The sequence below is a fragment of the Zonotrichia albicollis genome, chromosome 33 (genome assembly GCF_047830755.1).
Source record: "Zonotrichia albicollis isolate bZonAlb1 chromosome 33, bZonAlb1.hap1, whole genome shotgun sequence".
In the NCBI taxonomy this organism is placed as follows: Eukaryota; Metazoa; Chordata; class Aves; order Passeriformes; family Passerellidae; genus Zonotrichia; species Zonotrichia albicollis.
The window spans coordinates 277,207-297,822 of record NC_133851.1 but is presented as its reverse complement, the minus strand read 5'-3'; the positions used below and the strand labels follow the sequence as shown (position 1 = coordinate 297,822).

Sequence of the window (20,616 nt, the reverse complement as noted above, 5' to 3'; positions counted from 1 at the left end):
CCATTCCCAAACCCAGACCAGCCCCATTCCCAAACCCAGACCAGCCCCGTTCCCATTCCCAGACCAGCCCCATTCCCAAACCCAGACCAGCCCCATTCCCAAACCAGCCCCGTTCCCAAACCAGCCCCATTCCCAAACCCAGACCAGCCCCATTCCCATTCCCAAACCCAGACCAGCCCCGTTCCCAGCCCAGCCCCGTTCCCAAACCAGCCCCATTCCCATTCCCAAACCCAGACCAGCCCCATTCCCACCCAAACCAGCCCCGTTCCCAAACCAGCCCCATTCCCAGCCCATCCCCGTTGCCCCCGGTGCTGCCCCCGTCCCTGACCCGCTCTGTCGCGCTCCTGTCCCGCAGAGAGCCCCAAGGAGAGCTCGGAGCCCTCGGGCTCGCCCGCGCCCGTCATCCAGCACAGCTCGGCCTCGGCCGCCCCCAACGGGCTCCGCTCGGCCGCCGAGGCCGTGGCCAGCTCGGTGCTGGCCCACATGGCCGGGCAAAGGACAGAGCTGGCCGTGCCCGCGGCCTCGCCCGTCATCATGGCCCCACAGGGACACTCTGCCGGCAGATGATGGCCCGGCCCGGGGGCACCTGCATGGACTGAGCACAGCCCGCGGGGCGCCGGGCCCTCCCTTCCCTTCTGGAGCGTTGTGAGCACCGGCGGGACCTCCCTGTCCCCTGTGGAGCGTGTTCGTGGGGCACCGGGACCTTCCCTCCTGCCCGGGGTCTGTTCTGAGGGCCCCAGGGCCTTCCCTGTCCTGTCCGGGGGTGTGTGATGGGGGCACGGGACCCTCCCTGTCCTGTCTGTGGTTCTGGGGCACACAGCCTTCCCTCTCCCGGCCGGGTTCTGTTCTGGGGGTCCCAGGACATTCCCTGTCCCTTCTGGGGTTTCGTTCTTGCTGTTCTGGTTTGGTTTAAGGGCGGCTCTGGCGCTTTCCCCTCGACGGAGCCCCCGGGCAGGGCGGGTTCGGGGCTCCTGTGGCAAACACTAAATGTGGGGAGCCCCGGTGGTGGCCCTGTCCCCGGGCTGGGGGCTGTGACACTCCGGTGACACTGCCTGCTGTCCCCGTGTGCTGTCCCCGTGTGCTGCAGGGGGCTGTGACACTCCCTGCTGTCCCCGGGCTGGGGGCTGTGACACTCCGGTGACACTCCCTGCTGTCCCCGGGCTGATCCCAGGCTTGTCCCCACTCCCCAGACGGTTGCACCTTCACCAGGAGCCTCCCGGAGCTCTGAGCTCTGGCACCGAGGGCTCCTCCCAGGGCAAACCCAGCCCTGGGCAAACCCAGCCCCGGGAGCTGCTGCCCCTCAGGGACCCCGATGCCCTCAGAAATGGCCTTAAACGATGGGATTGGATTGTCCCGAGGGAGGGAGCGGGAACGGGCCGGGGTTTGGGGCCGAGCCTCGGTCACTGCCCGGCCGGAGCAGACAAAGGAGGGGCAGGAGCTGGGGTCGGGTCCTTGTCCTGCGGGGGGGGCACGGGGCTCTGTCCCCTCTGTGCCTGGGGGGCTCCAGAGCTTCCGCAGGTGCTGCAGATGGAGCGGGGAATGGGAGATAACGGGGAATGGGAGATAACGGGGAATGGGAGATGGGGATGGGAGATAATGGGGAATGGGAGATAACGGGGAATGGGAGATAACGGGAATGGGAATGGGGATGGGAATGGGGGATTATGGGCAATGGGGGATTATGGGGAATGGGGAATTATGGGGAATGGGAGATGGGGATGGGAATGGGGAATGAATGGGAATAAGAAATGAGGAATGAGGAATGGGAAATAATGAGGAATGGGGAATGGGGAGTGAATGGGGAATGGGGAGTGGGGAATGGGAAATAGTGAGGAATGGGGAATGGGAATGGGAATGGGAATGGGAATGGGAATGGGAATGGGAATGGGAAATAATGAGGAATGGGGAGTGGGGAATGGGAAATAGTGAGGAATGGGGAATGGGAATGGGAAATAGTGAGGAATGGGGAATGGGGAATGGGAATGGGAATGGGAAATAGTGAGGAATGGGGAATGGGAATGGGAATGGGAATGGGAAATAGTGAGGAATGGGGAATGGGAAATAGTGAGGAATGGGGAATGGGAATGGGGAATGGGGAATGGGGAATGGGAATGGGAATGGGAATGGGAATGGGAAGGGCCCCGCGTGGTTCTGGGGTGCGGATGGAATCCTGTCCCGGTCCATGGCCCCGCTCCAGCCCCTGGAATCGCTGCCCCTCGGTCCCTCCTCAGCCGAGCCCCCCTCAGGTCGCACTCGCCACTTTGCAGCCACGTTGGTTGGTTGGTTGGTCCGGGTGATTTTGGTCGGTTCCTCCGCACTTGGAAGGTTCCCAGGGACAGCGCAACCCAAAGCCGGGGCTGAGCAGGGCCTGGGATCCCGGCGCTGATGGGAAGTGCTGAGGTTTGGGGTTTTCCCGGAATTCAGCTTCTGCCCTCCCTCCCTGCCCGCTGTGCCTCGCCCGGGGCCGGGTCCGGCGGGGTTTGTGTTGCTGCTCCTGCTCTCCCCTTTCTCCTCCTGCTCATCGCAGCCCCTCTCCTGCTGCAGCCTCGGGGGTCTCTCGTTGGGGTCCCACAGATCCCCCAGAGCCCTTTCCCCCCTAAAGCTGTTCCCGAAGCCCAGCCCCAGCACTGCCCGTCCCCACCGGGCTCTTGGTGCCGCAGGGCGCGGCCGGGAGGGCTCGGGGCCGTTCTGGGGAGCGGGTTTTGGGCAGCAGCTCCCCCAGCCCCTCCTGGGATGGGGGGCGGGAGCAGCTCCCCCTCCCCACACCCCCACGCCAGTGCCTTGAGAATTCTGCAAATCCCGGAAAAGGAAAGCGCCGAAGGGGCTCAGGGACAGGCGGGAACGAGCGGAGTCCGGGTTCGGCTGTGCCTGGGTCACTCGCGGCGTTGGAGCTTCCCGTGCCCGTTCCCCGTGTGTTTTACCCCAAAAGCAGCGGCCCCTCCTCGCTTTGGGACCGCTTTTGGGGCAACCCCCCCGATTCTGCTCCGAGCCGATTCCTCCCGGGGGCGGCAGCGTCGGGCGCCCGCGCTTTGCTCTGCCCGGGACTCCGGGGGACGGAGCCTTCCTCCGGTGTCCTCCCGTGTCCTCCCGTGTCCTCCTGTGTCCTCCTGTGTCCCCCTGTCCCCGCTCCTGTCCCCGCTCCTGTCCCCGCTCCTGTCCCTCCCTGCCGCGACCCGCGGGACTCCGGGGGCTCCCAAGGGCTCCGGGCCGGGGCGGGATCGGCTGCGGGGTTCGGGGTTTGTGGATTTTACCGGGGTTACGGAACAGGAACGGGCTGCAGGCCCCGGGGAGCCCCACGGCGGGGCAGCTGCTCCTCCCTCCCTCCTCCTCCTCCTCCTCCCTCTTCAGCCTCCAGATCCTCGCGGATCGGGAAGAGTCGGTCCCGCTTCCCCCCGCCCCGGGGTTTGGTCCGGGATCCTTGGCCCGGGTGGGAATTGTGACGTTTTGGGGCTCCTGGACCCGTTCCGGCTCTGTTGGCCCCAGAACGAGCCCGGGAGGTGCGGAAGGGACAGGGCAGGAGGGTCCCGGGCGCGCCCCCCACCCCCCCCCAGCTGCTTTGTGCCACGAGCTTTGACGATCAATAATGGAAGAAGCCAAAAAGGACCCCGAGTACCTGTGTAGTATCTTATCAGTCCATATCGACGCGTATACGCACCCATGTATCGTAGAGCGGCCGCCGCGGGTCTGCCGCGACCCCCGGCGCCCCCGAGGGACCCCCGGCCCGCCCGGCTCCTGTGAGCGGGTCCTCACAGCCCCGCGGGGGCACCGGGGGCGCTCCCAGCCTGCCCGCCCTCGGCCGTGTCATACCAAACATGTAACGTGCCTTTTATTTATGCTGCAAATATAACATTAAATATTACCCAGGAGCCGCCGGCTGCTGCTGCCCTTTGTGGGGGGCGGGCTGGGGACACCCTGGGGTCACTCACTCTGTCCCACGGACACCCCGGGGTCACTCTGTCCCACGGACACCCTGAGGTCACTCTGTCCCACGGACACCCCGGGGTCACTCTGTCCCACGGACACCCCGGGGTCACTCACTCTGTCCCACGGACACCCCGGGGTCACTCTGTCCCACGGACACCCTGGGGTCACTCTGTCGCACGGACACCCTGAGGTCACTCTGTCCCACGGACACCCCTGGTGTCCCCGGGGTTCGCGGTGTGGGTGGCACCGGACCGAGGGTGACACCGGCTGGACCCGGGACGGCATGGGACTGCCACCCCTCCGCGGGGGAGCTGCTTGCGGGGACACCGCAGTGCCCCGGGGCGCCCTCGGGTGCCTTTTTTGGGGCGATTTCGGCTGGTTTGGGGTCGGCGGAGCCGCGGCCGCGCCGTGGGGGCTGCAGGAGCGCGCAGCGGCCACCGGGGGGCGGCAGCGAGACCGGGCCGAGGGTGGGGGGCGCGGGGGGACCGGGGAGGAGTCGGGGGTTGGTGGGGAACCGGAGAGGGGTCCCGGTCTGAGGGTGGTGGGGAACCGGGGAGGGGTCCCGGTCTGGGCTGGTTGGGGAACAGGGGAGGGGTCCCGGTCTGGGGGTGATGGGTTTGGTGGGGAGCAGGGGAGGCGCCCCCGTCTCAGGGGGTCCCGGCAGGTCGGGGGTCCCGGGGGTCTCGCTCCGCAGCCCCGGCGGTGCCGGTTGCGGAGCCCGGGCGGGGCGGGAGGTGCGGGGCTCCCCTGTCCGCCCATCCATCCATCCCATCCATCCATCCGTCCGTCCGTCCCCGGCGGCGGCTGTCGCGGCTGCTAAATGGGTTTCATTAACGGCGGCGGGGCCCGGGCCGCTCCCGCCGCCCCCCGCTCCCCCGGGACCCCCGGCCCGGCCCGGCCCGGCTATAAGAGGCGGCGGCGGCGGCGGGGCGGGGGCGATGGCGATGGCGGGGTGCCCTGTGCTGCTCCCGCTGCTGCTGCTGCTGCTGCTGGCGGGGACCCCGCGCTCCGCCCGCGCCTGTCCCGGGACCCCCGGCCCGGCCCCGGTGAGCCCCGGCCCGGCCGCGCCGCCGGCTCCGGTTTGTGGGGGGTGCTCGGGGCTGGGGTCGCCGCGCGGTTCCAGGGCCGCCGTGAGCCCCGCGGCTCCCCCGCCTCCGGGGCCGCCCCCCGCCGCCGCCGCCGCCCTGGGAGCGCTGCTCCGGTCCCTGCGGCGCCCCGGCCGCGCCCCCGGCGCCCCCCGGCCGAGGTGAGCGGGGACGGGGCCGGGCCGGGGGGTCCGGGGGGCGGGGACGGGGTCTGGGGACAGCGGGAGGTGGGGAGGGACCGGGGGGGCTTGGGGGGCCGGAGAAGGGTCGGTGGTGCGGGGATGGGGTCCCCGTCTCGTGTCCGTGTTCAGCCCATCCCCATCCGTCCGTCCGTCCATCCCCGCCCCTCTGTCCGTCCCCATCGCGTCCCCGGTGCGGATGAACGGTGCCGTGTCCCCCGGCAGGTGGGGCTGGGGGCTGCAGGGGGGTCCCCAGGCCCGGCTCAGCCCCCGCAGCCGGGACCCCCCGGCGGCCCCGTTCTGGACCATGGCGACCCCGCAGCGCTTCGGCCGCCGCCGCTGAGCCCGACCCGACCCCGGCCCGGCCCCTCGGGGGCTCCGTCCGCGCCCCAATAAAGGATCTGTGCCCCACCCGAGCCCTGGGGGCCCCGTCCGCGCCCCAATAAAGGATCTGTGCCCCCACCCGAGCCCTGGGGGCTCCGTCTGCACCCCAATAAAGGATCTGTGCCCCACCCGAGCCCTCGCTCTGTTTCTGCCCCGCTCCCCGGCCCCAAGCAGACACCGACACGGGGCGTACAAACCCCCCCAGCTTTATTCTGGGGGGCCGATGGCACCCGGGACCCTCCAGGACGGGAGGCCAGGACGGAGGGGGGCCCCGGGCCCTGAGGTCCGTCTGTCTGTCTGTCTGTCTGTCTGTCCGTGCACCCGCAGCGGGGTCGGGGCGGTGGCCGCGGGTGGGGCCGAGTCCGGGGGTCCGAGCGCTGCCCGGGGGCGGCTCCGGGGGCTGTGCCCGGGCCCGGGGGGCTCGACTGCCCCGGGCAGGGCTCGACTGCCCCCGGGCAGCGCTCCCTTGCCCCAGGAGTGGCTCCCTTGCCCCAGGAGTGGCTCCCTTGCCCCGGGCAGCGCTCCCTTGCCCCGGAAGTGGCTCCCTTGCCCCGGGCAGCGCTCCCTTGCCCGGGCAGGGCCCCCTGGCCCCGGCGGGGCTCACTTGCCCCCGGCCATGATGCGCAGGTACTGCAGCGCGTTCCGGGCCGCCTGGGCGCGGGCGCCGTCGCGGGATGGGGCTGTGCCGTGGCACACCGTGGTCGGCTGCGTGGAGAGCTCCACCAGGCACTGGTGCAGCCCGCTGAGGCTCAGCGCGTCTGGGGGCACAGCGGGTCACCCACGGCCCCGGGCACCACCGGGGCTGGAGGGGCACAGGGCAGGGCTGGAGGGGCACAGGGCTGGAGGGGCACAGGGCAGGGCTGGAGAGCACCGGGCTGGGCTGGAGGGGCACAGGGCACAGGGCAGGGCTGGAGGGGCACCGGGCAAGGCTAGAGGGGCACAGGGCACAGGGCAGGGCTGGAGGGCACAGGGCTGGAGGGGCACAGGGCAGGGCTTGAGGGCACAGGGCAGGGCTGGAGGGCACCGGGCAGGGGTGCAGGGGCACAGGGCAGGGCTGGAGGGGCACAGGGCTGGAGGGGCACCAGGCAGGGCTGGAGCGCACAGGGCTGGAGGGGCACAGGGCAGGGCTGGAGGGGCACAGGGCTGGAGGGCACCGGGCAGGGCTGGAGCGCACAGGGCAGGGCTGGAGGGGCACCGGGCAGGGCTGAAGGGGCACAGGGCTGGGCTGGAGGGCACAGGGCAGGGCTGGAGAGCACCGGGCAGGGCTGAAGGGGCACAGGGCAGGGCTGGAGGGGCACAGGGCAGGGCTGGAGGGCACCGGGCAGGGCTGGAGGGGCACAGGGCAGGGCTGGAGGGGCACAGGGCAGGAGGGGCACAGGGCTGGAGGGGCACAGGGCAGGGCTGGAGCGCACAGGGGCTCACCGATGTCCAGGTAGCTGATGGCAAAGCTCTGCTCCTCCGAGAGCTCCTGCAGCAGCGCGCAGGCGCCCCCCGGCGTGGCGCTGCCGCCCCGGCTCCGCAGCTGGCCCAGCTTCTCGCCCGCCGAGTTGCGCAGCGAGTCCCACGTGCAGCCGGGGGCGCGGCCCCGCAGCCCCTCCAGCCGCGGGCACGTCTGGGCAGGGGGCACGGGGGGCTCGGGGAGCTGCCCGAGGTGTGGGAACCCCCCGGGGACACCCCCAGAACCACCCACAACCCCAAACCCAGGGGGTGCCCTCCCCATGGCCTGGAGCAGGGGGGCAGAGGGGACTCGGGGGGGCTCTGGGGAACTCTGGGTGGGTCTGGGTGACTTGGGGTGACCCAGGGTGGCTCTGGATGGCTCTGGGTGGCTCTGGGTGACCCAGGGTGTCTCTGGGTGACTCTGGGTGACTCTGGGTGGCTCTGGGTGACCCAGGGTGTCTCTGGATGACTCTGGGTGACTTGGGGTGACCCAGGGTGTCTCTGGGTGACCCAGGGTGGCTCTGGGTGGCTCTGGGTGACCCAGGGTGGCTCTGGATGGCTCTGGGTGCCTCTGGGTGGCTCTGGGTGTCTCTGGGGGACCCAGGGTGTCTCTGGGTGCCCGTGTCCCCCCCGTGCCCCCAGTACCATGTTGAACTGGTCCTCCTCGCCCTCGGCCTCGCTGCCGTCGCGCGGCTCCATGGGCACGTTGTGGATCCTCACCAGCATCTTGGCGGCCGCGTTGCGCTTGGCCAGCTTCTTGGAGGTGCCGCTGCCTGGAGGGGCCGGGGGTGAGCCGGGACCCCGGAGCCCTGCCCGGGACCCCTGGGACCCCCGCCCGGCCCTCACCGATCTCCACGAAGCGCTCCACCCGGCACGTCATGGTGAACTCCTTGCGGTGCGCCGGCCCCGACTCCTGCGTCACCGTGTACTCGGGCAGGCGCCAGCCCTTCTGCACCACCAGCTCCTGAGGGGACACGGGGACATGGGGACACGGGGACACGGCCACGAGGGACAGCCCGGAGCCACCACCGGCGGGGTAACCTGAGACAGCCGGCCCCGAAATGGGGATAACCGGCCCCAAAACGGGGATAATGGTCCCAAAACGGGGATAATGGCCCCAAAACGGGGATAATGGCCCCAAAGCGGGGATAACTGGCCCTGAAATGGGGATAATGGCCCCAAAACGGGGATAACTGGCCCCAAAATGGGGATAATGGCCCCAAAAGGGGATAATTGTCCTCAAAACGGGGATAATCAGCCCCAAACAGGCATAACTGTCCCCAAAAGAGGGATAACCCACCCAAAGCAGGAATAACTGTCCCCAAATGGGGATGAGCAGCCCCTAAATGTAGGTAACTGTCCCCAAATGGGGATAATCAGCCCCAAAATGGGAATGTTTGTCCCCAAATGGGGATAATCAGCCCCAAAATGGGAATGATTGTCCCCAAATGGGGATGAGCAGCCCCAAAATGGAGGTGACTGTCCCCAGGAGGAGGTGACTGTCCCCACAACAGGAACAATGTCCCAAAAAGGACCAAGCGCCCCCAAACCCCATCGTGTCCCCCCACCCTACAATGGGTGAGGTTCCCCCCCAGGGCCGTGTCCCCCCCCCCGCCAGGGCAGGTTGGTGTCCCCTGTGGTGTCCCCGGTGTCCCCTCCCGGGGGTGGCACCCACCTGCAGAGCCCCCACGGGGTTACACTCGGCCTGGGGGGGGGACACCGGCGTCTTCATCTCCAGGGGGGGGCCCCTGTGGGCACAGCGGGGTCAGGGGGCACCCACGGCCCATGGGGGGCACAGCGGGGTCAGGGGGCACTGGGGGGGTGTGGGGACACATGACCCCCTTACCTGGGCGAGGGCGGGGGCGCGGCGGGGGCCGGGGGGGGCGCGGCGGGGCCGGGCGCTGCGGGGGGCTCCGGGGGGAACGGAGAGCTGGGGGGGGCAGGGGTCAGAGACTCCCCCACAGCCATTGCGGGGACCCCCAGACCCCCCCAGAACCCCCCAGGCACCGCCAGACTGCCCAGAGCCCTCCAGGGACCCCCAAACTCCCCTGGGAGCCCCCAGACCTCCCGGAACCCCAAATTCCTCAGACCCCCCCATAACCCCCAGACCACCCCGAGACCCCCAGCCTGCCCTGGGAGCCCCCAGACCCCCCCAAGCCCAGCAGAGCCCTCACATCCCACAGGATCCCCCAGCCCCCTTTGGGTACCCACCCCCCCAGAGCCCCCCAAACCCGGGTACCCCCAGCCCCCCCAGTCCCCCCCAGCCCCACCTGTGCTCCAGGGGCTCCAGCATGGCCCCCCCCCCTCTGAGCAGCCTCAGGGCCACCTCGGCCGCCTTGTGCTTGGCCGCCTTCTTGCTGGGACCCTGCCCTGGGGGACACGGGCACGTCAGGGACAGCAGGGACACTCAGGGGACACCAGGGGACACCGAGGGGCCCTGGGAGGTTCGGGGTCCCACAGCGGCAGTGATGTCCCCACAGGGACAGCAGGGACAGGGGGGCCCAGGGGGTCCCACTGGTGATGTCCCCGAGGGGACAGCAGGGATGGGGGGGCCCAGGGTGGCTGTGGGGGCTCCCCAGGGGTCCCGGGGGTCCCACCGGTGCAGCTGATGTCCCCGAGCGTGACGCGGAAGGTGAAGTTGGGCTGGTGGGCCTGGCCCTCGGCCTTGAGCAGGTCGTAGCCCGGGGTGCGGCCTAGGCGAGTGCCATACTCCTGCAGGAGGCTGATGGGCGTCTTGCCGGGGCTGGCCGCCACCATCTGCTCCAGGCTGCGGGACACCGACACCGTCAGGGCGGGACAGGGACGGGGACAGGGGTGGCACTGCCACAGAGTGCCACTTGTGCGTGATGTGGTGACCCGGGGACCACCGGGGATGGAGCCCCAGCGGTGGGAGGGGAAGCGGTGGCACTGCCACCCAGCCTGGGGACACAGCGACAGGGATGGAACCCCGGCACGGCGTGGGGGTGTGGCACTGCCAGCTGGGACACGCGCGTGGCACGGCCGGGACACGGGCAGGGATGGCAGTGCCACACACCGCGGGGACAGGGATGGCAGTGCCACACACAGCGGGGACACGGGGATAGGATGGCAGTGCCACACACCGCGGGGACACGGGGATAGGACGGCAGTGCCACACACAGCGGGGACACGGGGATAGGGATGGCAGTGCCACACACCGCGGGGACATGGGGACAGGGATGGCAGTGCCACACACCGCGGGGACACGGGGACAGGGATGGCAGTGCCACACCGCCGGCACAGCCCTGTACCCCCATCCCTCTCCCCTCCCCGTCCCTCCCCGCCCCTCCCCGCCCGAACCCGGCCTAGGCCGCCGCCGCCCCCCGCCCGCCGCCACCAGCGCGGGGTCCCGGGCGGTGCCGGGCAGCCCCGGAGGGCCCCGGCGGTGCCGGCGGTGCCGCAGGGCCCCGGGCAGCCCCGGGGGTCCCGGTACCTGGGGAAGGCGCCGCCGCTCCGCCGGGCCCCGCCCGCCCCCTCCTCGCTCATCCCCGCCGCTCCGGCCGCCGCCCGCGCCGCCAGGGGGCGCGCGGCATCACGGGAGCGCCGCGCCGCGCCGGGGGCGATGGGAACTGTAGTCCGCCCGCAGCGCGCGCAGCCCCCGTCAGCCCGCCGGAGGACTACGCTTCCCATAATCCCCCGCGCCAAGGGGAGGGCGGGAGGGCGGAGGAGGCGGGAAGCGGGGTCACGTGGTGCTGGAGGGGCGGGAAGGGGGCCGTGCCTCAGTTTCCCCCAGGAGGGGTCAGGGGACAATGGGGACAGTGGGGGTAATGGGGACAGTGAGGGACAGTGGAGACAGTGGGGAATAATGGGGGTAATGGGTGATTATGGGGCCAGTGGAGGTAATGGGGACAGTGGGGGCAGTGGGGGATAATGGGGGCAATGGGGACTGTGGGGAATAATGGGGGTAATGGGGGTAATGGGGGATAATGGGGACAGTGGGTAGATGAGGGACAATGGGGACAGTGCGAACAGTGGAGACAGTGGGGGATAATGGGGACAAGGAGGACCATGGGGGACAGTTGGGACATGGGGACAATGGGGACAGTGGGGCAGAGGTGGCACTGGTCACAGTGGGAGCGCTGAGATCACACCGGGAGCGCTGGCGATGGAGGGACCCCGCACTGGGAGCACGGGGCTGGCACTGGGAGCACTGGGACCCCGCACTGGGAGCACTGGGATGGCCCCCATGCCCCGTGCGCTCTGGGCCCGGTGCCGGTACCGGCGGGGTCACGGCGGCACCGGCAGGGCCGGGGCTGGAGTCCCGCTGCTGACGCCCGGAGGTGCCGGTGCAGGCCCGGGAGCGGTGCCAGTGTCAGAGCGGGGGTCCCGATGCGGTAACCGGGTCCCGTGCAGTATCTGGGTTCCGGTGCGGTACCGGGGTCCCAGTGTCGGTCACTCCGGGTGTGGTATCGGGGTCCCGGTGCAGTATCCGGGTCCCGGTGCCGGTCTCTATCCGGGTCCCGGTTCGGTATCCGGGTCCCGGTTCGGTATCTAGGTCCCAGTTCGGTATCCGGGTCCCGGTTCGGTATCCGGGTCCCGGTGCAGTATCCGGGTCCCGGTGCCGGTCTCTATCCGGGTCCCGGTTCGGTATCCGGGTCCCGGTTCGGTATCTAGGTCCCAGTTCGGTATCTGGGTCCCAGTTCGGTATCTGGGTCCCGGTTCGGTATCCGGGTCCCGGTTCGGTATCCGGGTCCCGGTGCAGTATACGGGTCCCGGTGCCGGTCTCTCCGCTGCGGCGGTTCCCGGGGCGGTACCGGCGGGGTCCCGGTGCAGCATCGCGGTCCCGGGGCGCAGCCGGGGGGGCTCCCGGTGCCCGTGCCGGTCTCTCCGGTGCGCGGGGCGGGGCCGGGGCGGGGCCGTTCCCGTCGGGCGGGGCCGTTCTCGCCGCTCGCCCCGACCGCGGCCCCGGCCCCGGTACCGGCCCCGCCCGCCGGGCCCAGCCCCGCAGCACCGGCAGCGCCGGGCCCCCCCCGGCCCCGGGACCCGCCGGGACCCCCCGGCAGCAGCGGCGCCCCCGGGCAGGGCCCGGAGCCCCCCCAGGTACCGGCACCGCTCGGGGGGGATGCGCGGGATGGGGAGGGGGCAGGGCCGGGATGCGCCGGGATGGGGAGGGGGCGGCGGGGCCGGGGGGGCTCGGGGGGGGCTCGGGGCCCCCCCCTGAATCACCGGGACCCCCCAGGCCCGGGGGGGCCGCGCCCTCCCCTCCCCTCCCCCCTGGGCGCGGGGGGGCAGGGGGGCCGGGGGGGGAGGGGATGCGCGCGGCCTCTTGCACGCGCGTGACCCCCCCTTGCACGCGCGCGTGCACGCGCCTGACCCCCCCCATTCCCATCCCCCCCCGGCCGTGCGCGCGCTCGTGACCCCTTGCACGCCCGCGTGCAGTCGGCGGCAGGTGCGTGTGCGCGCGCCCGTCGGGCCCTGCGCGTGCCCGCGGGTTCCCCTGGAGCGCGCAACCCCCCTGTGCACGCGCGTGCCCCCCGCCCCCCCTCTGCCCCTGTCACCCCCTCCATGTCGCGACAGGGCGCCATGTCCCGACATGACGCGCCGGCGGGGGCGCTGTTCCGCCCCCGCTCCCTCCTCCCGCGCTGCGCTGTCGCGACACGGGCCCGGCGCTGTCGCCTGTCGCCAGGGCCGCCCCCCCCCCGCTCTGTCCCGGCCCCCCCCGGGTCGCGCCCCCCCGCTCCTGCCTCAGTTTCCCCGGGGGTGGGGAGGGGGGGAGGCCCCATCCCTTACCGGGATGACGTCACCGTGTGACGTGATGTCACCGCGGGGGGACACGCGCGACACCTGGAGGGGCGGGAGGCGCCCCCTCCCCCGCGGGTCCCTCGGGGTGACGCTCGGCCCCTCCCCCGCCCCAACCCCCCCAATTCCAGTGATGACATCATCGCCGGCCGCGCTGTTGCCATGGCGACCGTCTTTCCCCCTCCCTCCCCCCCGGGGACCCCTCGTGCCTCAGTTTACCCCGAGCGTGCCCGGGGCTGACCCGGCGGGGAGGGGCAGAGGGGTCACACGCGTGTTTGGGGGTCCCGTGGGCACGGGGGGGTCACACGCGTGTGGGGGTCACCGCCACTGCCGGGGGTCCCCAGGGCCCCGCTGACCGCTCGCTCCAATTCTGGGGTGCCCCGCTGACCGCTCGCCCTGGTGTGGGGGTGTCCCTTTGACCGCTCGCCCCCAGCCCCATGGCCTGCCTGCCCCATCCCCGCTGACCCCGCGCCCCAGTTTGGGGGTCTCCATCCCCGCTGACCGCTCGCCCCCAGCCCCATGGCCTGCCTGCACGAGACCCGCACCCCGTCGCCGTCGCTGGCGCTGCCGTCGGACGGGACCCCCGAGCAGGAGCTGACCCCCACGCAGTGCGTGCTCCGGGATGTGCTGCCGGCGCCCAGCGCGCCCCCCGAGGCCTGGCCCCGCCGCGGGGGCGCCCGGGGCGCCGAGCTCGGCCCCGAGGCCGCGGGGCCGCTGGCGGCCGACGCCGCCCACCTGCGCTGCCAGGCCGGGGGCGGCTTCCTCGAGGGGCTCTTCGGCTGCCTCAAGCCCGTGTGGACCATGATCGGCAAAGCGTACGCGGCCGAGCACAAGCACCCGCCCGAGGGTGAGCGGGCACCGGGGCACCGGGAGGGCAGGGGGGCACCGGGGGCACGGGGTAAACGGGGAAAGAACGGGGGAAAGGGGCAGACGGGGGTGAGGCGGCAAAGGAGCTGCAAAGCAGGGTGCAAGGGGGTAAGGGAGGGTGTGAGGAGAAAAGAGGGGGTGAAGGGCAAAAGCAGGGGAGAGGGGGGCAAAGCCAGGGCTGGGGGTGCCAGGGGGCTCTGGGTGCCATGGTGGGGGTGCCATGGTGGGGGTCCTGCTGAGTTGTGGGTGCCATGGCTGTGGGTGCCATGGGCTGAGTGTGATGCCATGGCTGTGGGTGCCATGGTGGGGGTCCTGCTGAGCCGTGGGTGCCATGGTGGGGGTGCCATGGCTGTGGGTGCCATGGTGGGGGTCCTGCTGAGCCGTGGGTGCCATGGTGTGGGGGTCCCAGGGGGCTGTGGGTGTCATGGCTGTGGGTGCCATGTGCTGAGCCGTAGGTGCCATGGCTGTGGGTGCCATGGCTGTGGGTGCCATGGGCTGTGGGTGCCATGGGCTGAGTGTGATGCCATGGCTGTGGGTGCCATGGCTGTGGGTGCCGTGGTGAGGGTCCTGCTGAGTCGGGGGTGCCATGGTGGGGGTGCCATGGTTGTGGGTGCCATGGGCTGAGTGTGATGCCATGGCTGTGGGTGCCATGGCTGTGGGTGCCATGGTGAGGGTCCTGCTGAGCTGTGGGTGCCATGGTGGGGGTGCCATGGCTGTGGGTGCCATGGGCTGAGTGTGATGCCATGGCTGTGGGTGCCATGGCTGTGTGATGCCATGGTGGGGGTGCCATGGCTGTGGGTGCCATGGCTGTGGGTGCCATGGTGAGGGTCCTGCTGAGCCGTGGGTGCCATGGTGGGGGTGCCATGGCTGTGGGTGCCATGGGCTGAGTGTGATGCCATGGCTGTGGGTGCCATGGTTGTGGGTGCGGGGGTCCTGCGGGGGTCCTGCTGAGCCATGGGTGCCATGGCGGGGGTCCTGCTGAGCCAGGCGTGCCTGCCCCCCGTGCCCGCAGACCCCTGGGAGGTGCCGTTCGAGGAGATCCTGGACCTGCAGTGGGTGGGCAGCGGGGCGCAGGGCGCCGTGTTCCTGGGCCGCTTCCACGGCGAGGAGGTGGCCGTGAAGAAGGTGCGGGACCTCAAGGAGACCGACATCAAACACCTGCGCAAGCTCAAGCACCCCAACATCATCACCTTCAAGTGAGAGGGGCTGCTGGCACCGCGGCACGGGGACAGCATGGGCAGGGGGCACCGCGGCACGGGGGCAGCATGGGCAGGGGACAGCATGGGCAGGGGGACACTGCAGGAATGGGACATGGGCATGGCATGGGGCATGGAGCACGCTAGAACATGGGCATGGCATGGGCATGGCATGAGCACAGCATGGGCACGGCACGGGCATGGAATGGGCATGGAATGGATGTGCGATGGACATGGCATGGACACAGAATGGACATGGCATGGAATGGGCACAGCATGGGCACAGCATGGACATGGCATGGGCACAGCATGGGCACAGCATGGATATGGCATGGACATGGAATGAGCACGGCATGGGCACAGCATGGACATGGAATGGGCTTGGAATGGACATGGCACAGACATGGAACGGGCATGGAATGGACACAGCATGGACATGGAATGCACATGGCATGGACACAGCATGGACACAACGGGCACAGCATGGACATGGCATGGACATGGAATGGACATGGAATGCACATGGCACAGGCATGGCATGGCCATGGAATGGACACAGCATGGACACGGTGCCCAGCATGGGCACGGCCACAGAGGTCACGGCCGCCGCGGCCCAGGGCCCCGTGCTGGGTGTCCCCGGTGGCCCCGGTGGCCCCGGTGGCCCCGCGGGCGCTGAGGTGGCGCTGAGGCGGCGCTGTGCCCGCAGGGGCGTGTGCACCCAGGCCCCCTGTTACTGCATCATCATGGAGTTCTGCGCCCAGGGTCAGCTCTACGAGGTGCTGCGCGCCGGCCGCAAGGTCACCCCCTCGCTGCTGGTCGACTGGTCCATGGGCATCGCCGGCGGCATGAACTACCTGCACCTGCACAAGATCATCCACCGCGACCTCAAATCGCCCAAGTGAGCCGGGCACAGGGAAGGGGGCAGCCCGGGGACCCCCGGGCGTGGGGCTGTGCATGGGGTGGGTGCCTGGCACAGCGGTGCTGGCAGGGACAGAGCCGCGCCCTTGGTGGTGCCCTGTCCTCGGTGGTGTCCCATGGCAGGGCAGTGTCCGTGCTGGCATTGTGCCCATGGTAGTGCCATGTCCGTTTTGGAATCACATCCATGCTGGTGCCATGTCCATGGTGGTGGCATTGTTCCGTCTGATTGGTTTCCCACGCCAGTGCCGTGTCCGTGTGGCCGTTGTCCCATTCTGTGTCTGTGTCAGTGCTGTCCCCTGTCCATGTCACCACTGTCCCCTGCCCATGTCACCACTGTCCCCTGCCCATGTCACCACTGTCCCTGCCCGTGTCACCGCTGGCCCTGCCCTGCCCGTCCCCGCCGTGCCGTGACCCGCTGGTGCCCGCAGCAGTTGCATGCCCGCGGCGGTGCCGTGCCCGTGCCGTTGGCGTGTCATTGGCGTGTCATTGGCGTGGCGCTGAGCGCGTGTCCCCAGCATGCTCATCACCTACGACGACGTGGTGAAGATCTCGGACTTCGGCACCTCCAAGGAGCTCATTGACAAGAGCACCAAGATGTCCTTCGCCGGCACCGTGGCCTGGATGGCCCCTGAGGTGATCCGCAACGAGCCCGTCTCCGAGAAGGTGGACATCTGGTGAGGCCACGGGGACACCGGGGACACTGAGGGACAATGGGGACACCGGGGACACTGAGGGACAGTGGGGACACTGAGGCTGAGGGACACCGGGGACACTGGGGACACCAGGGACACTGAGGGACACCGGGGACACTGGGGACACTGAGGGACACCGGGGACACTGAGGGACAGTGGGGACACTGGGGACACCAGGGACACTGAGGGACAGTGGGGACACCGGGAACACTGAGGGACACCGGGGACACTGAGGCTGAGGGACACCGGGGACACTGAGGGACACCGGGGACACTGCCAGATGTGCTGGCACTGGGGACACTGCAGCGGCAGGCAGAGGGGACAGGAGACATTGTGGGGATGCCAAGGACATGGGGGGACAGAGATTGGGACAATGGGAGTGACGTGGCAGGGCCAGGGGACATCAGGGACTGCAGGAGTGGGGACACCAGAGGGGGAAGAGGTGAGGGGACAGCAGGAGGCCTCCGTGGGTGCCCACAGGTCCTTCGGGGTGGTGCTGTGGGAGCTGCTGACGGGCGAGATCCCCTACAAGGACGTGGACTCGTCGGCCATCATCTGGGGCGTGGGCAGCAACAGCCTGCACCTGCCCGTGCCCTCCAGCTGCCCCGACGGCTTCAAGGTGCTGCTGCGCCAGTGCTGGTGAGTGCCCACCCCGAGGGCCGCCCTGGGCACCGCTGTGGGCACCCGAGCCACGGGGGACCCCGCCACAGACAGGGTGGGCAGGGCAGGGGGGACCCCTGGCTGTGTTGGTGCCCCCCCTGTGTCCTGTGCCCCCCTCTCTGCCCCTCGTCCCCAAAACCTTCAGCGCTCCCTGAACCCCCCGAGACCCCCCAGCCCCCCTGAGAGCCGCGTCCTCCCCCAGGAACAGCAAACCCCGGAACCGCCCGTCCTTCCGCCAGATCCTGCTGCACCTCGACATCGCCTCGGCCGACGTCCTCTCCACCCCGCAGGAGACCTACTTCAAATCCCAGGTACCGACCCCGGCCGCCCAGGACCCCCTTCCTCCGGCTGGGCAGTGCCCGCAGTGCCCGCAGCCCTGGATGGGCGGGGGTGGACAGGGCACAGGGTGGACAGAGCACAGGGTGGCCGGAGCCTGGGGTGGCCAGAGGCCGCTGTGGCCGCAGCCCGGTGTGGCCGCAGCCCGGTGTGGCCGCAGCCCGGTGTGGCCGCAGCCCGGTGTCACGGCGGCGCTGTCCCTGTGCCGCAGGCCGAGTGGCGGGAGGAGGTGAAGCTGCACTTCGAGAAGATCAAGTCGGAGGGGACGTGCCTGCACCGGCTGGAGGAGGAGCTGATCAACCGCCGGCGCGAGGAGCTGCGGTGCGGCCGTGCTGGGAGCGCTGGGAAGGGACCGGGGGGCAGCAGGGGCTGGCGGGGCACGGGGGGGGCGGCGGTCGCTGTCCCTGTCCCCGCTGTCCCTGTCCCGGCTGTCCCCGTCCCCGCTGTCCCCGTCCCCGCTGTCCCCGTCCCCGCTGTCCCCGTCCCCGCTGTCCCTGTCCCCGCTGTCCCTGTCCCGGCTGTCCCCGTCCCCGCTGTCCCCGTCCCCGCTGTCCCCGTCCCCGCTGTCCCCGCTGTCCCCGCTGTCCCCTTCCCCGCTGTCCCCGTCCCCGCTGTCCCCGTCCCCGCTATCCCCGTCCCCGCTGTCCCTGTCCCTGCTGTCCCCGTCCCCGCTGTCCCCGTCCCTGCTGTCCCCGTCCCCCGCGCGGTGCTGACGCCACCCGTGTCCCCAGGCACGCGCTGGACATCCGGGAGCACTACGAGCGGAAACTGGAGCGCGCCAACAACCTGTACATGGAGCTGAGCGCCCTCATGCTGCAGCTGGAGCTCAAGGAGAAGGAGCTGCTCAGGTGGGTGGGCAGCGCCCGAACAGCACCCCCGAACAGCCGCCCCACAAATAACACCCCCAAACAGAAACTCCCCTAAATAACACCCCCAAACTTCACTCCTCCCAAAGAGCACCCCCAAACAGAATCCCTGAAATGACACCCCCAATGACAACCCTCCACAAATGACACCCCCAAACAGCACCCCCACACCCTCTGTGCCCATCCCACGGTCACTCCCTCGCCATGGCCATCCCTTTGTCCCCCCCATGGCCGCTCCCCCCCGGCCATGGCCGCCCCCCGGACCCCGCTTGCCCCGGGCAGGGGCGCGGGTGCCCACGCGTGGCCCGTGCAGGCGGGAGCAGGCGCTGGAGAAGCGCTACCCCGGGCTCTTCAAGCCGCGGGTGCCGCGGGGGCTCCTGCACGGCAACGCCGTCGAGACCCTCATCAAGAAGCGAAACGTGCCCCAGAAGCTCTCGCCCCACGGCAAGCGGTGAGGGGGCCGGGGGTCCCTCGGGGGGCACCTTGGGGCGTTTGGGGCGGGGGGAGATGGGGGTAAATGGGGGTGCCGGGGATTTGGGCTGGGGGGCGTGTGGGTCCAGCAGGGGGGGTGTCTGGGGACCTGGCTGTGGGGTCGTTGAGGGGACTGGGAGGACGGCGTTCTTTGGGGTGGGGGTGTCTGGGCTCTTTGGGGAGGGGGCAGATGCTCTGGGTGTGCAGATGTTGGGAAATCTGGATTTGGGGTCGTTGAGGGGACTGGGGGTGTCTGGGTTCTTGAGGGGAGAAATGCTCCGGGTGTGCATTTGGGGAGTGGGGCGCGGGGGGTTCCGGTCTTTGGGGGAGCTCCGGTGCTGCGGACCCCGGTGTCCCGGGGCGGGAGGGGTCTCTTCGGGGCTGTGGCGGCGCCGGATCCCCTCCCACAGCCTCGCCCCTGTCCCTCCCGTGCCAGCCCCGACATCCTGAAGCCGGAGGTGCTGCTGCCCAAGCTGGACGCGGCCATGGCGCAGGTGGCGCTGCCGGGGTGTCCCAAGGGCCCCCCGTCCCCCGGGCGCAGCCGCCGCGCCAAGGGCCGCCACCGCAAGGCGGGGCCGCGGGGGGGCTGCGCGGAGCCGGGGCCCGAGGCCGGGACCCCGCGGGGCCCCCCCGCCGCCGCCGCCAGCCCCGACATCCTCGGGGGCACCCTGGAGGCCGCGGGCGCGCCCCCGGCCGCCGAGCCCGACGCGGGGCCCGAGGGCGCCTCGGGCAGCCAGGGCTCGCCCCCGGCGCAGCCCCCCACGCCCGGGGAGCCCGAGCGGGAGAGCGGCGCCGGCCGGGGGGGCAAAGGCGCGGCCGGGCAGCACCTGACCCCCGCGGCCCTGCTCTACCGGGCGGCCGTCACCCGCGGGCAGGTGAGACCCCCGACCCCGCGGCCCTTTTGGGGGGGGCGAGGGGACCCCAGGGCCGACCCAAAGCGGGAGGGGGGATGGATCCTCGGGGGAGGGGGCGCCAGTGTTCCCCGCATCTCTGCCGGGTCCCTGGCGGGGTGGGGGGCGGGTCAGAACCGGGGGTCCTTCCCGAGGGGCCTCAGGAGGACCCCAGGACCCCCTCCCTGCGCCCCCAGAAGCGGGGGGTCTCGTCGGAGGAAGAGGAGGGCGAGGTGGACAGCGAGGTGGAGCTGCCGCTGCGGCAGAGGTGGGTGCGACCCCCGGCCCGGGCACACCCCCCTCGCTGGAGCCCCCCGCGCTCACCCCCTCGCCCCTGCCCAGGTGGCCCCCGGGGATGAGCAAGCGCCAGTCGCTGTCCACCTTCAGCTCCGAGAACTTCTCGGACGGCGACGGCGACGAGGGCCACACGAGCGAGCCGTCGCACAGCGCCACCCCCGACGTGGGCAGCACCAACACGGACGAGCGCCCCGATGACCGCTCCGAGGATCTGCTGTCCCAGGGCTCCGAGATCCCGCTGGACGCGGCCCCGCCCGACGGGCCCGGCCGCCGGCACGGGGGGCTCAGCCCCACCAAGGTGAGACCCCCACCCAGGGATGGGCGCCGGGGAGTGGGGGTCCGCCGAGCCCCCCAGGTGGGGTTGGCAAAGGGAGGGGGTCCACAGGCCCACCAAGAATGGACTCCACGGGGTGGGATTGGGAAAGGGGTCCCTGTCCCTCAAGAATGATCCCCATGGGGTGGGGGTTCCCTGAGCCCCCAGATGGGGTTGGCAAGGGGAAGGGGGTCCACAGGGCCCCAGGAATGGTGCCCATGGGGTGGGGGTCCCCAAGCCCCCACAGTGGGGTGCCAAAGGGAAGGGTGGGGGGTCCCTGTTTGCCCCGGAATGGCCCCTATGGGGTGGGATTGGCACAGGGAAGGGGGGCTGTAGGGCCTCCC

At 70.9% G+C, this 20,616-nt stretch overlaps 4 protein-coding genes across 9 annotated transcripts in view; 3 read left to right on the top strand and 1 right to left on the bottom strand.

Annotated features, from left to right (window-relative positions):
- Positions 1 to 1,598, top strand: part of LOC141726239 (cyclic AMP-dependent transcription factor ATF-7-like) — a 51,217-nt gene extending 49,619 nt beyond the window's left edge. Inside the window, exon 12 of the mRNA XM_074530861.1 lies at positions 356 to 1,598. Coding sequence (XP_074386962.1) covers positions 356 to 567 — 212 coding nt within the window. The 3' untranslated portion in view covers positions 568 to 1,598. The remainder of the gene's footprint in view (positions 1 to 355) is intronic.
- Positions 1,599 to 4,533: 2,935 nt separating this feature from the next.
- LOC141726242 (uncharacterized) lies at positions 4,534 to 5,598 on the top strand. The gene is made up of 2 exons (XM_074530880.1): positions 4,534 to 5,170; positions 5,414 to 5,598. The coding sequence occupies exons 1-2, from the start codon at positions 4,536 to 4,538 to the stop codon at positions 5,529 to 5,531; spliced, it is 753 nt and encodes a 250-aa protein (XP_074386981.1). The 5' UTR covers positions 4,534 to 4,535; the 3' UTR covers positions 5,532 to 5,598.
- Positions 5,599 to 6,047: 449 nt separating this feature from the next.
- On the bottom strand, positions 6,048 to 12,903 carry TARBP2 (TARBP2 subunit of RISC loading complex). Of its 3 annotated transcripts, none has more exons than XM_074530878.1 (9): positions 12,758 to 12,903; positions 9,607 to 9,776; positions 9,280 to 9,379; positions 8,856 to 8,939; positions 8,685 to 8,757; positions 7,856 to 7,973; positions 7,655 to 7,782; positions 6,995 to 7,184; positions 6,048 to 6,330 (listed from the first exon to the last, which is right to left on the bottom strand). In XM_074530878.1, the coding sequence occupies exons 2-9, from the start codon at positions 9,764 to 9,766 to the stop codon at positions 6,173 to 6,175; spliced, it is 1,011 nt and encodes a 336-aa protein (XP_074386979.1). In that variant the 5' UTR covers positions 9,767 to 9,776; positions 12,758 to 12,903; the 3' UTR covers positions 6,048 to 6,172. The 3 variants fall into 3 exon arrangements, with proteins under 3 accessions (XP_074386979.1, XP_074386978.1, XP_074386980.1); XM_074530877.1 differs by lacking the exon at positions 12,758 to 12,903 and adding an exon at positions 10,461 to 10,858 and having other exon boundaries at positions 6,050 to 6,330; XM_074530879.1 differs by lacking the exons at positions 8,856 to 8,939; positions 12,758 to 12,903 and adding an exon at positions 10,461 to 10,859 and having other exon boundaries at positions 6,050 to 6,330.
- The window catches only part of MAP3K12 (mitogen-activated protein kinase kinase kinase 12), a 10,712-nt gene continuing 1,775 nt past the window's right edge, over positions 11,680 to 20,616 (top strand). The window contains exons 1-13 of one of the 4 annotated variants that reach the window (XM_074530856.1): positions 11,680 to 12,067; positions 13,282 to 13,613; positions 14,646 to 14,829; positions 15,536 to 15,727; positions 16,263 to 16,421; positions 16,920 to 17,078; positions 17,302 to 17,410; positions 17,647 to 17,756; positions 18,167 to 18,283; positions 18,615 to 18,752; positions 19,209 to 19,647; positions 19,827 to 19,930; positions 20,050 to 20,257. In XM_074530856.1, coding sequence (XP_074386957.1) covers positions 13,286 to 13,613; positions 14,646 to 14,829; positions 15,536 to 15,727; positions 16,263 to 16,421; positions 16,920 to 17,078; positions 17,302 to 17,410; positions 17,647 to 17,756; positions 18,167 to 18,283; positions 18,615 to 18,752; positions 19,209 to 19,647; positions 19,827 to 19,930; positions 20,050 to 20,257 — 2,247 coding nt within the window. In that variant the 5' untranslated portion in view covers positions 11,680 to 12,067; positions 13,282 to 13,285. Of the gene's footprint in view, positions 12,068 to 13,281; positions 13,614 to 14,645; positions 14,830 to 15,535; positions 15,728 to 16,262; positions 16,422 to 16,919; positions 17,079 to 17,301; positions 17,411 to 17,646; positions 17,757 to 18,166; positions 18,284 to 18,614; positions 18,753 to 19,208; positions 19,648 to 19,826; positions 19,931 to 20,004; positions 20,258 to 20,616 lie in introns of all 4 variants that reach the window. The other 3 variants (XM_074530859.1, XM_074530854.1, XM_074530855.1) reach the window with 3 other exon arrangements.